Here is a 12,164-nt window from a genome sequence, read left to right on the forward strand (position 1 = left end):
TGGCACGTCCTCACTGCCCTGCCCTCGGGAAAGCAGGCTGCGAATCCCCGTGTCTCCCACCAAGCCTTGAAGGGTTGTTAGAGGAGGCTTTGCAGGCAAAGTGCCATGCAGATGTCCTGGAATCAGGCTGGACCTTTCCTGAGGGCAGCTGCAGCATTTTCTTGTGGAGCACATGAAGGATGATGCCCCCAAGGGTGGTGCTCCCGACAGTGATGCTCCTGAGGGTGGCTTCTGGAGTCTGGGAGTCCGGCCCATTCTCTGGGTTGCTTGCTGCCTTAAGTGTTTCCAGGGCTCTAGATCTGAGATTCAGAGTCTACTGTAGTGGTTACTTGAGCTGGTGCACACTTCTTCTCTGTCACACAAAAGACAGGAAAACAGCCCGTAGCTGAGTGAGTGAAAGTACTTTATTGGCAAGCGCTACCAACTTCTGGGCTAGAGAAGGCTCTAGAAGTATGAGTCTGCTGACTTTAAGAGGCCTCCCTGGGATCCTCTTTCCCAGAGTCCCTTTAACTGACACAGACCTGTTTACTGAGAGTCCAGCTGAGGCCTCAGCTCCTCTCAGGGCCCTTCCCTCTGCCAGTGTGTCGCAGGCTCCTGGAGCAGGTGGTTGGCTGTGGTGGGCTCTTGGCCACAGTGGGGCTTCAGGAAGAACAGATGGTCACCTGGTTCCAGTTCCACAGCTACCTGCAGCAGCAGAGCGTCTCTGACCTGGAGAAACACCTCATCCAGCTCTCCAAGGAAGGTAGGGCCTGGTCATGGCGACGGCCTGGAAGCAAGTTACAGCCCACCCTGGGGGCTTTGTCCCTTCTGGCTTGGGCACAAACCAGATGTGTGCAGCTCTCCCTCAGCCTTCAGAGGGTCAAAGCCGATAGTGGGAGGTAAACAGCCTAGAGCAGCCCCAGGGAGAGGAGGTGGGAGCAGCAAAGTCTGCCCTTCTGGTTTTTTTCTGAGTCAGGGTCTCCCTATGTAGCCTAGCCTGTCTTCAAACTCATCATCCTCCTGCCTCAGCCTCCCAAGTGCTGGGATTACAGGTGTGTACCACACACCCGCCTGGCCAGTGGTTCTATTTGTTTTTCAGGGGCATGTCAGATCTGTTTGTAGAAGGGTCTGTCGGGATGTGGCAATGCTCCCTCTGCCGTGGAGCTGCCCCTGCGGCTAGGGCAGCTCATGGTACCGGCCTCCCTTTCTGTTTCAGTTACTCTCATCGAGGAGCTGCACTGTGCGAGTCCAGCCAAGGGCTTGAGGAAGCTGCATGGGAAACGCCTGGGCCAGCTGCAGCCCCTGCCCCAGACTCTTCAAGCCTGGGCCCTGCTACAGCTGGATGGACCGCCAAGGCTGTGCAGGGCTGCCAGATCACGCCTGGCTAGTGCAGCCAGGAATAGGCGCTTCCGGGAAAAGGTGTGGTGCACGCATGGGCATTCTGGCTGGGTGTGCAGGAGTATAAAGTGGGAGGGGCTGGAGAGATGGCTCAGAGGTTAAAAGTACTGACTGCTCTTCCAGAGGTCCTGAGTTCAATTCCCAACGACCACATGGTGGCTCACAACCAACTATAATGAGAGAGATCTGGGGCAGCATACAGGCAGACAGAACACCGTGTACATAATTAATAAATAAATCTTAAAAGAAAAGAGTATAAAGTGGGTGACGGGGGCTACACTTACCAGATTTGAGGTCAAGTGCTTTAAGAAGGTTGAACGTTGGGGCTGGAGTCACTAGGGCAGTGGTTCCCAACCTTCCTAACACTGCTCCCCTTTAATACAGTTCCTCACGTTGTGGTGACCCCAACCATAAAGTTATTTCATTGTTAACTTCATAACTGTAATTTTGCTACTGTTATGAGTTGTAATATGAATATCTAATATGTGACCCTCCCCAGATGGGTTGAGACCCACAGGTTGAGGAATATACCCAGCAACAAGTCACAGCCTGGGCTTGGTCTCTCAGACCTGCATGGCATCTTTGTGAGGGCTGTCTTTAAAATTTTAATATTTGTTCGTTTATTCATTCATTCATTCATTCATTGTGAGTGTGTGTGCCACATCATGAGTCTGGAGGTCAGAGGGCAACCTGAAGGAGGCAGTTTTCTCCCTCCACAACATGGGTTCCAGGTTCAAATTCAGGTGGAGCTGGGCATGATTACAACGCGCCTTTAATCCCAGCACATGGGAGGCAGAGGCAGGCAGGTCTCTGAGTTTGAGGCCAGACTGATCTACAGAGTGAGTTTCAGGACAGCCAGGGCCACATAGAGAAATGCTGTCTTGAAAATCAAAACCAAAAGAGTTTTGTGGAATTCACTTACTATCCAGCTAGTGTTCAGTCTGAGGTTAGCCCTCCTCCTAACAAAGGGCTGAGTTTGGGTCACTGAGGCACCTGCAGTGTGTCTGGTCCAGCTGGGGACCTGCTTGCCCTGACCTCTGTCCAATCCTGGTGTCCTCCCCCAGGCTCTGCTGTACTACACCAACGCCTTAAACGACAGTGACACCAAGCTCCAGCAGGCAGCGTGCATGGCGCTGCAGCAGCTTGGGGTGAGTCCCGTCTTCCCTAGTGACTGACAGGAGACCACCCATGGTGAGGGCCGAAGCAGCAGCGGCAGCAGCTTCAAAACGCTTTCACTGGAACAGTGTGTGTGTGCACGCACGAGTGTGTCTGCACGCACGAGTGTGTCAGTGTGTGTGCGCGCACGCACGAGTGTCTGTCTTTGTGTGTGCACACACGAGTGTGTCAGTGTGTGTGTGTGTGTGTGTAGTAGAGGGTGTCACCAGTAGCAAGGACTGACACCCTAGTAACGGCCAGCCCCCCAGACTCCAACAGTAGAGGTCCCCACACCAAGGAACTCCCTGCCCAGCTCAACATGTAACATGATAAAATTCTTGTGAATGAGAAAAAGACAAAGCGCAGAAATGTGAAGCTGCCCTGTCACCCTCGACCTCAGACCTCAGCAGGAGCGACTGGCCACCTCTGGCACATTTCCTTCTTGCTTGCAGGGACATGCATACACTGAACTTTGCTACTAAACGTGACTTTACATGAGCCGAGGGCTATGTGCCTACAAGCATGAGGGACTGAGTGGAATCCCCACAGAAAAGCTCCGAATGGTGGCCCACACCTGTCATTCCAGTGCATGGGAGGTAGAAGCAGGGGATTCTGGGACTAGCCGGCCAGCCAGCTAGCCAGCATAGCTTACTTGCGAGCTCCAGGCTAGGAGAGGCCTCATCTCAAAACATGGTGTGGATGACACCTGTAAATTCTAATTTTTGTAAATAAGGTTTTATAAAAAGCCACACTGGGTTCCAGCTCATCCTGGGCTGGATGACACAGGATAGCTTCAGAGCCTGTAAGCCATTCCTTCCCCACTGTCCTTGCACTCCAACGGTGGAGGTGAGGGGGCCTTGTTAGGTCACCTCCACCCATGCTGAGGATCCGCCTTGTCTAATCTTGTTGCCTACTTGTACATACGAGTTGGCTCAGTGTAGAGAAAACCCACTGCCCCCCACTCGCTCAGCGCTGCCCCAACAGGAGGATCACTGCTAAGGGTGAAGGGGTCAAAGGTTGCGTGGGAGCGCTGTCTGTGGATGTGTGGCAATCAGGCCCAAGGGTGAAGGGGTCAAAGGTTGCATGGGAGCGCTGTCTGTGGATGTGTGGCAATCAGGCCCTGGTTCTCCAGAGTAGAGGACAGTCAGGGTGTATTAGATGATTGTCTACAGAGAAGCTGACGGTGGCCTCGCTTGCTTGCCTGCACTGAGGTGTGGAAGCCTGGAGGTCTCTAGAGGACAGACAGGACCCCCAGGAACACCAGGGTTGGCATGCAGGGATGACGCAGTGCAGTCTATCTGCTGCCTAACAAGCCTTTCTCCTTCTGACCTCGTAGGGTATTGAAAGCATTGAACAAATTGCCAGCCTGTGTCGGTCGGACCTGGAGGCTGTGCGAGTGGCAGCGCGGGAAGCAACACTATCATTTGGTAAAGCACAGCCAAGTCCCCCCCTCCCCACCCCGGGCAGTGGGGTTCCGGGGTTCTAGTGAGATGGGCTGCTAGGGACCGGGCTGCAGGCCACCTATGCACTGCAGCCCCTGCTCAGTGCAGGTTCCCCTCATAGCAGGATGGCAGCTAGGGTGTAATTCCCCCTCCCCCACATACTTCGTTTACGGGCAGGGGCAAAGTCAGGCCAGTGCTCAGGAGACCTCCGGCATAGAAGGCTGTTTCAGGTGTGGATGGTTCAGTCAACAGCAGGGCAAAGGACCCCCACCGACTCCTGTCCTGCCCCTCTAGAGATACCAAGACCTGGCAAAGCAGAACACCAAGGTGGTGGCGAGCTGGTGATAGATGCCTCTGTGTTCCAGGTGAGGAGGGCCGCCTAGCTTTTGAGAAGATGGACAAGCTCCAGTCAGAACAAGAACTCTACCAGGAAGCAGATGTTGAAATCACAATTTTCTAAGCTGTGATCAATGAGCTCCAAGCCAGCACCTTTCTTCCTTGATGCTTCCCAGCTTCCATAGGGCGCGTTTTGAACTGAGCACCCTACGCACTCCCTCACAAGTGTGAGCTGGGTCAGCACCCAGCCCAAGGGCACAGTGCTGTATTCCCAGAGCAGGAAGAAGGGGTATGTGGGACCTCCAAGGATGTGGCCTACACCAAATGCTGTTTTTGCTTGTCTTGCCTTCCTGGGGTGCAGTGTCAGGGGCAGCTGGTGCTGGCTGAGGATCAAAGGATCAAAGACAGACATGCATGGAATGTGAGCTCCCTGCATTCCCTCTGGGACAACTAGCCAGTGGTCAGGCCCACTTCTGACACATGCCAACTTGCTGCCCGTTAGATGGATTGCTTCAGAAGCCAGAGATGAGGTGAGGTTTTCATTGAGGTGGCTACGGAGGCACACAATGGGTTTCCTACTTGAGTGGGGAAAACACTTGAAACTGGGCATCTGAGATGTCCGTGAGAGGCCGAGTGGCTCTCAGGGCTGACTTAGACACCCCCATTTAGTTACGTGGACCATGTGTGCTGACTTATTTTGATATTTATTTGTCTCATTCATGTTCATTCTCTAAAATCTCAATTAAAACCTCTGTAGTGTATGGTTTACCTCACTGCCTAAGTAGATAAGGTTGTGTCTGTACAGCCAGGCAGGAGAGGGTGGCAGGCACCACAGGACTCTGCAGAACCCATCGGGGATCCTCACTACACTTGATTCCTAAGGCCCATGGCAGACTGCCCTCCTCTGGGGACACTTGGAGAATACCCCAGGCCTTTGCAAGCCTTTGCCCGACGGGTTTTGTCCCATACCTGAAGCTTTCCGCTGGGACAGTGGGCACGGTACTTCCATGGTTCTGGGGATCCAAGATCATAGCGGGAACCACTTACTGCACAAGAAATTGTGAAACTCTGAGAGGTACAGGGCTCTGCTTTTTCTTTTTTTGGAGGGGGGGGGGCGGTGAGACAGGGTTTCTCTGTGCAGCCCTGGCTGTTGTGAAATTCGCTCTGTAGATCAGGCTGGCCTTGAACATACAGATCTCTCTGCCTCTTGTGGTGGCATTAAAGGTGCTTTTTTTTTTTTTTTCTTTTTACCACATTTGTCATCGCAAAGTCTGAACTGAAACAGTTACTTGGGGACCCTATATGCTGAGTCTTGTACACGGACTTTTGGGTCCCATTTCAATCTCTGTCATGTATACAACAAATGTGGCTTTATGGATGTCCTGAGATAGGATGACCATGGTGTGTGACAGGCAGCTGGCCGAGGTGTGGTGTGGAGCCTGAAACAGGGGCTCCAGTGACACCTGTGGGCCTTGGTCAAGTGCTGCAAGGTGCCAAGGGTGGCTCCTGAAGAACAGTGAGGAGGTCCTGAGTGAAGGCAGGCTGGCCAGCCACTGGCACTTGCAACCCAGAGCACGCTAACCCTGCAGGGCAGACAGATGGCTGCCCATCCTGGCTCAGGTCTGTCAGGTAAAGAAACAGGAAGCATCTCACATCTATGTTCTTTAAAAACATTTATTGTTGCAACTAAAATGCAGACCCATTAGTGATACGGCAAGTTGGAAATGGTGCAGTCCGACAGTTCTGTGAGGTCACAGAAGACCCTGAGACACCCCCACTGGGGCATGCACCACCCCACACACCTGCAAAGGTACTATATCGGAAAACTTTTCTGTTGTTGTTGGTTTTTATTTTTGTAAAAATGGTTTATTCTATTGCCATCCAAAAAAAAAAAAAAAAAAAAAAAAACGACCTGCTGAGTAAATATTGGTTTAAGGCATACAGCAGCTTGCTACCTCCAACACAGGCAACGGGGTGGAGCGCGCCCATTCTCCAGGACATCCACCTAGAAGGCTACTGTACATACCACACTACTACAGATACAGTCCACGGCCAACTGCTCCCAGCCTGGACCCTGGCTGTGCCACCTCCCCAGGCTCTGTGGGCAAGGCCACCACCATTCCCACCAGTGGCTCTGTGCTGGCTTCTCTGGGTGAAAGGCAAAATGTGAAATGCTGGCAACTGGCAAGAGGCAGTTTGGGTTTCCAGCTGCCTTCGCTTCTTATTGTAAAAAAAGCCACCCAATGTGGAGGTCTTGTGTCCCTCACAGGAAGAATCATGAGCACCATCATCAGTCTCTACCAGGCTCAAGAGTGACACACCTCTGGGCAAGGTGACCCAGGCCAGTGATGACAGCAGCTGATTCTAAGGACTGTTACCCAGGCTGTTCCCAGGAGGGTGCTTCCCACAAGCTGCCTTGCTTCCAATCCTGGCCTGCTCCAGAAGAGCATGAACTTGAAATGGAGGGACTGATTCCAGAGGTGGAAGGGCCCTGCTTGCTTAATGTCCAGGGAATGAGGTGTGACTGTGGAATGTCTGAGGTGCGGTGGGGCTTGGCAGGGCAGGCCAGCGAGCCTGGGGTGTCCTGCCAGAATGAGGCAGTATCTGCACTGGACAGAGCTGATTCCACAGAGTGGCATTTACTCAACAACGGCCACATCTGGTCAGATGTCCAGAGGTGGCTGGACATGGGCTGCTATTGAGTGGGCATCAAAATCCCCCATGTCAAGAACATGGTACCACCAGGGCAGGAGACTTCGTGTTTTCGAACTCTCAGGGAAAGCGGAGATTGGGAATGGGATCTACAAGGTCATGGGGAGAAAGCCCACGTCATTCTCGCACATCACATTAGTAGCCACAGGGCTTTTACACATAGCCACACTGTCCCATGTTCCTGAAGCTCGATCGCTCCCAGTGCCCTACAGCCCCTGCTCCTGGCCCCAGCTCTGGCTGTACAGTGGCTTCTGTCAGCCTCAAGCCCAGGACTCATCTGATACTGTACTTGACAGAGCCCTGGGTGCCAGGCTGACACCTTACATCATCAGCTCAAGGACGTGCTCACGCAGTGGGGACGCCTTTGGGAAAGGTGAATAAATAAAGAGCAGGGCGGTCTCTAGGGAGGGTGTGGGGCCTCGTGCTGCCATGAGCCAGTGCTCTGTTCTGCTGTTCCCTTGCACTCCTCACGATCGTGGGCTTGGGACTCCAGGGAAGGATAAAGCAGAAAGGGAGCTACATGGCTGAAGGAGGTGGTGGCTCTGTGTGAACAAGCCTCCCCTGCAGCTTGCTCAGCTGGCTAGCGGCTTTCCTTCCCCGGCAAGGCCACTGTGGCCTGCAGCCAAGAGGCTGGAGGGCAAGCTGTGCTGCTGGGTAGCAACCCCATGAAAACACGTGCCTTGGATGCTCCAGAACACGCACCTTCCCACAGCCTGGCCACTATAGCACTGGAGGCAGCCATAGCAAGCTCGGTGGTGTTTTATGAGTCCTGACTCTGAAAAGCACCACTAAGGAAAAAAGTTTTTGCAGTTTGCAAAAATCATCTGATGCCTTCAAGGATGGTCACCGGCACAGGACTGAACGTTTCAGAGGTTGGTAACAGTCCTGCGAGGTGGCTTCCATGACACCAAGGCTCCTTCCTCCTCCTGTCAGTCATGCTTGCACCTCAGCAGTGTGGGTTCTACCACAATGGTGCTTACTTTCCAAATGAAATGGAAAACGCAGGGTGAGTGCTGGCAGCCACCTAAGATGAACTTGACCCTGAGGCAGGGCCCCAGGGAAACCCACTTATAGGGATGGGATGTTGAGGGCGAGGATATCAGCAAGATGGCTGTCACAAGGAGGGAGGGTGCAGGTGAGTTTGGAAATGCAGCGGGGACACCTGAGCAAAGCAGAGCCGGGCTTGCTGTTTAGAGGCAGCTCCTGCTGCTTTCCTCACAACAGGGCGGCTCTAGGACACCTGCTAGCTCAGAGTACACAGCGGGGGGTGCCCAAGCCAGCAGGAGCTTTACATCCTGACTGTTTGGGAAATCGCTGTAAATCATGAATCTAATCACATGGAAAAGGGCACAAGAGAATCTCATGAGTGCCTAGCGTTTTTTTTTTCCAAGAAATAACAAAAACCTGCCTTTATAAATGTTAAAAACAACAATGTGTTGTAATTTTTTTTTCCAAAAACAAACGAACAGAGAGAGAAAGGGGAGGAGTGAGGTGAGAGCGAGTGAGTGAGAGTATTTGGCATTTCCTCTACTTCTCCTCAACAGGTTAAGGCCCTGAGATTAGACTGTTCTTGGGACCATGGGGCTCCTGCCAAGCCCAGTGCACTTATGCCCCTCCTGGGGCTGGCCCTTCCAGTTCCACCACAGGCTTGCGAGCTGTTCCCGACAGTAGGTCAGACGCCGCAGACCGAATCCTAAGCTGGGCAGCAGCAGTGCCCAGCACACTCGCGCTCACAGCAGTCCGTCAGTGAAAGCACACCCGGTAGCAGAGGTACGCACCAGTCGCCAGGGCCGTGGCCATGCACACGTTGACCAGGAAGGGCTTCCAGTGAGTCGGCCAGTGTGCCTTTTGTTCCTCGTCCGTTGGGGACAGCTCTTCCTTGGTGGGAACAGATGCCTGGGCGCCCTGAAGACCTCCAGCCACCACTCGTTTTCTAACTTCAGTGTCTTGACTCATGCTGGGGAGAGGGGAAGAGGCGGGTTATTCACCTCGAGAAGATGGACAAGGGCATTACCACGAAGGAGGAGTTCTGGAGAAGCAAGCCATTCATGCTGCACCGGGTGGGAAGGTCAGCACAGACAGCAGCCTGCTTGTCTTCTAGCCCTTGCGGACCTTGGCCAATACCCATGGCCAGGGCTGGGTTTCATTCAAGTCAGCCTGCAGCCCACCCATGTATGTGCTTTATCAGAATGGAAACTCCTAGCTGTGCCAAAGATACACTCAGGTCCATATCCCAGTTACAGGGGAAACATGGCTTCCTTAGTCCTGGTACACTGGTAGGTCTGTATCTTCTATGACCAAGGATGCTAGAATGAGCGCAGCCAGCCACGCCTCTCCACACTGTGTTCAGAGCTCTGGGTAGGTCCTACTTAGAGTCAGACTGTGTGTGCCACAACTCCAAACTGCCCTCTAGGAAAGAGAGAGTTGCCCCAGGTGCTGGCTCACAGTGCCACTTCCTACAGGAATATACTTTCTTTATCATCCCTACTCCACCACACACTGCTATGCACACGCCCCTTCTCCCAGTGGAGGAGGGTCTGCAGCACAGGTCTACTCTCTATCCTCTCAGTGCTCCGGTTACCAGTGGGTGCTCAACCAGGGTGGGCAAGCAAGCTGCAACACCTGCCCAGTTTAAACTGAGCAGATCAGACAAGCACCACAAGGTGGCACTGGAATCCCATGATAACCTGTCACTGCGTAGGGACACCCAGGGGCAATGGGCACTTTCTGCCAGGATAGAGGCCCCTCCATCACCTGCTCAAGCTGTGCACAGCACTTAAGGGGTCTCTGCCTTCCTCTCTGGCCAGGCTGTCTTCGTTCTCACAGGTCTCCTCGCTCATCCACTGGTGGTTGGAGAAGAGTTCCTTGCATTTCCCATTGTGAGGCTCCAGGATGCGTTTGGGTGGCCGGGGAGGTGGGGGGACATGCTCGGGTGGGGGCTCCAGGTCCTCACGAGAGAGCTCCTTCCACTGATCCTGGGGGAACAGTGACAGAAGCCCATGAGTACTTGCTCTGGGTCTCCCCAGGTGAGCAGCCAACAGCTCAGCAGCAGCTCTGGGGGTCTTGGTTCTAGGCAATTATCTGGGAGGTAAATGTTCTTTCTGAGGTGGGGGTCTCAGGTAGAAGGGTGGTCCGCTTAGTGACTCTAGCAATGGCACATGAAAAAGGGAGCTACTTCCTTTGACCTCAACAGAGTTGGACCTTTTTTTTTTTTTAAAGATTTATTTATTATGTATACAGTGTTCTGTCTGTGTGTATGCTTGTTTGCCAGAAGAGGGCACCAGATCTCATTACAGATGGCTGTGAGCCACATGTGGTTGCTGGGAATTGAACTCAGGACCTCTGGAAGAACAGTCAGTGCTCTTAACCTCTGAGCCATCTCTCCAGCCCCAGAGCTGGACCTTTTACACCTGGAGTTACTTTCAAAGATAAGTCTTGATGTATGTGCACAGGTTGCATGGTCTATCCTCAGCTACAAAATGAGCCCCAACACCAACACTTGTGCTAAGCAGAACAGCACTGACCTGCACTGAGGAGTCGCCCATGATAAACTTTGCACCCTCGATCACAGCCAGGTAGGAGAAGCGCAGCTGGTCGGCTGTCTGGATGAGCCCCATGCGAAACCTGCGCATCTCCAGAAGCACTTTTTTAATATCCACAGAAGATGGGTCTTTCCTCTTGTCCATCTGCAAGGCAGGAAGACTGGGTCAGCCAGAGGAAAGTCACAGAGGGCTGGTAAAGGGACTCAAGGAAATGGGAGAAAAATGCAGCAAACTGGGACCCTCTAAACATGAGCTATGGAGATTCTGGGGTGGCTGGCTGCTGTGACAACTGGGAGTGCCCTGGGAACAAAGCTAGAAGGGACTGAGCCACTGTCATGGGAACTGGCGAAGGCAAAGGCTACAATAGAGCATCCCCCAAGCAGAGTGTCTGTGGACAGTGACAGGGTGTGCTCAACGACGCTCCCTTTCTTCCTGGGCTTGCACAGACTCCTCACCAGCAAGAGGCAGGTATCAGCCAGACAGAAGGTCCCCGACCTGCCGATGCCAGCGCTGCAGTGCACCACGATGGGGCCATGCTCCGGGCTGAGGGAGCCTGACTCTCGGACTTTGAAAAGAAAATTGAGAAAGGAGGCAGGTGACTCGGGAACTCCAAAGTCAGGCCATGTGGTGTAGTGGAAATGCAGGATCTCCCGGGCCTCCTGGGTCTAAAAGAGAGACTTGCAGTTAGGCTGGGCACATCGTTTGCACAGACCCCATGTGAGCATCAAGTGACTTCCTGGCCAGCTTTCTTCAGTGTGCACTGGCTTGATCTGGCCATAGTCTTAGGCAGTGGACAATCCTCTTATCTGTCCCTTCCATACCCATGCACAGGTGGCCACAACCGTTTTAGCCTAGAAGTCACCACTGGCACCCTAAATTTCAGGAAGGGCTCCTGTGAGTGTGGGGGGGGGGCGGGGGCTGGCACCAAGTATGGATCGCTCAGGGGGACCTCCGGGATGGGTCAGGCAACTGTTACTTTGGAAGAAACTGTGATTAATTCAAGTCTCCAAAGACAGACTGCCATACAGCACATGAGCCAGGATTCCAGTGGCAACTGCCTATGGGTTTGCCACACACTCATTCACCTTAGGGACCACACCCACTTGTAGAACTGTCCCACGGTGCCCTGCAGTTGAGCAAAAAGAATGGCCTCCAGCACTGCTTCCACTCTGCCCTTTCCTAGATAATCAGTAATTTTACAAATATTTGGAGGTGAGGGGTGCCACATGTCACATCTGGAGGTCAGAAAACAACTTGCAAGTCACTGGCAAATGCCTTTGCACACTGAGCTATCTCACCTGCTACACAGTCCAGCATTCTTTTTTAAATAGAGACAGGGTATCTCTGTCTAGTCCTGGCATTCACTCTGTAGACCAGGCTGGCCTTGAACTCAGAGATCTGCCTGCCTCTGCCTCCCTAGCGCTGGGATTAAAGACATGTGCCACCACTTCCCAACTTATGTTCAGTATTCTTAAAGGAGGCCACTGCAAGCAAGACCCTAGGGGGCAGGGCCCCAGAATTACAGAGAGGGCTACAGCCTGTGAGAGGAAAGGAACAGCTACAGATGCCTAGGCTAGGCTTGGTGATACCAAAGTGCCAT

General features: G+C 53.1%; 2 protein-coding genes across 5 annotated transcripts in view; one reads left to right on the forward strand and one right to left on the reverse strand.

Moving 5' to 3' along the window:
- Positions 1 to 5,071, forward strand: part of Ripor3 (RIPOR family member 3) — a 64,666-nt gene extending 59,595 nt beyond the window's left edge. For 2 of the 3 annotated variants that reach the window (XM_038331931.1, XM_038331933.1), the window contains 5 exons: positions 581 to 742; positions 1,196 to 1,398; positions 2,442 to 2,525; positions 3,869 to 3,959; positions 4,340 to 5,071. In XM_038331931.1, the coding sequence (XP_038187859.1) occupies positions 581 to 742; positions 1,196 to 1,398; positions 2,442 to 2,525; positions 3,869 to 3,959; positions 4,340 to 4,434 (635 nt within the window). In that variant the 3' untranslated portion in view covers positions 4,435 to 5,071. Of the gene's footprint in view, positions 1 to 580; positions 743 to 1,195; positions 1,399 to 2,441; positions 2,526 to 3,868; positions 3,960 to 4,339 lie in introns of those variants that run through there. The other variant, XM_038331934.1, reaches the window with a different exon arrangement.
- Positions 5,072 to 5,966: 895 nt separating this feature from the next.
- The window catches only part of Ptpn1 (protein tyrosine phosphatase non-receptor type 1), a 49,527-nt gene continuing 43,329 nt past the window's right edge, over positions 5,967 to 12,164 (reverse strand). For both annotated transcript variants that reach the window (XM_038330936.1, XM_038330937.1), the window contains exons 6-9: positions 11,020 to 11,229; positions 10,547 to 10,708; positions 9,777 to 9,997; positions 5,967 to 8,979 (exon numbers count right to left, since the gene is read on the reverse strand). In XM_038330936.1, coding sequence (XP_038186864.1) covers positions 8,766 to 8,979; positions 9,777 to 9,997; positions 10,547 to 10,708; positions 11,020 to 11,229 — 807 coding nt within the window. In that variant the 3' untranslated portion in view covers positions 5,967 to 8,765. The remainder of the gene's footprint in view (positions 8,980 to 9,776; positions 9,998 to 10,546; positions 10,709 to 11,019; positions 11,230 to 12,164) is intronic.

This window comes from Arvicola amphibius, chromosome 5, assembly GCF_903992535.2.
Source record: "Arvicola amphibius chromosome 5, mArvAmp1.2, whole genome shotgun sequence".
Classification (NCBI taxonomy): domain Eukaryota; kingdom Metazoa; phylum Chordata; class Mammalia; order Rodentia; family Cricetidae; genus Arvicola; species Arvicola amphibius.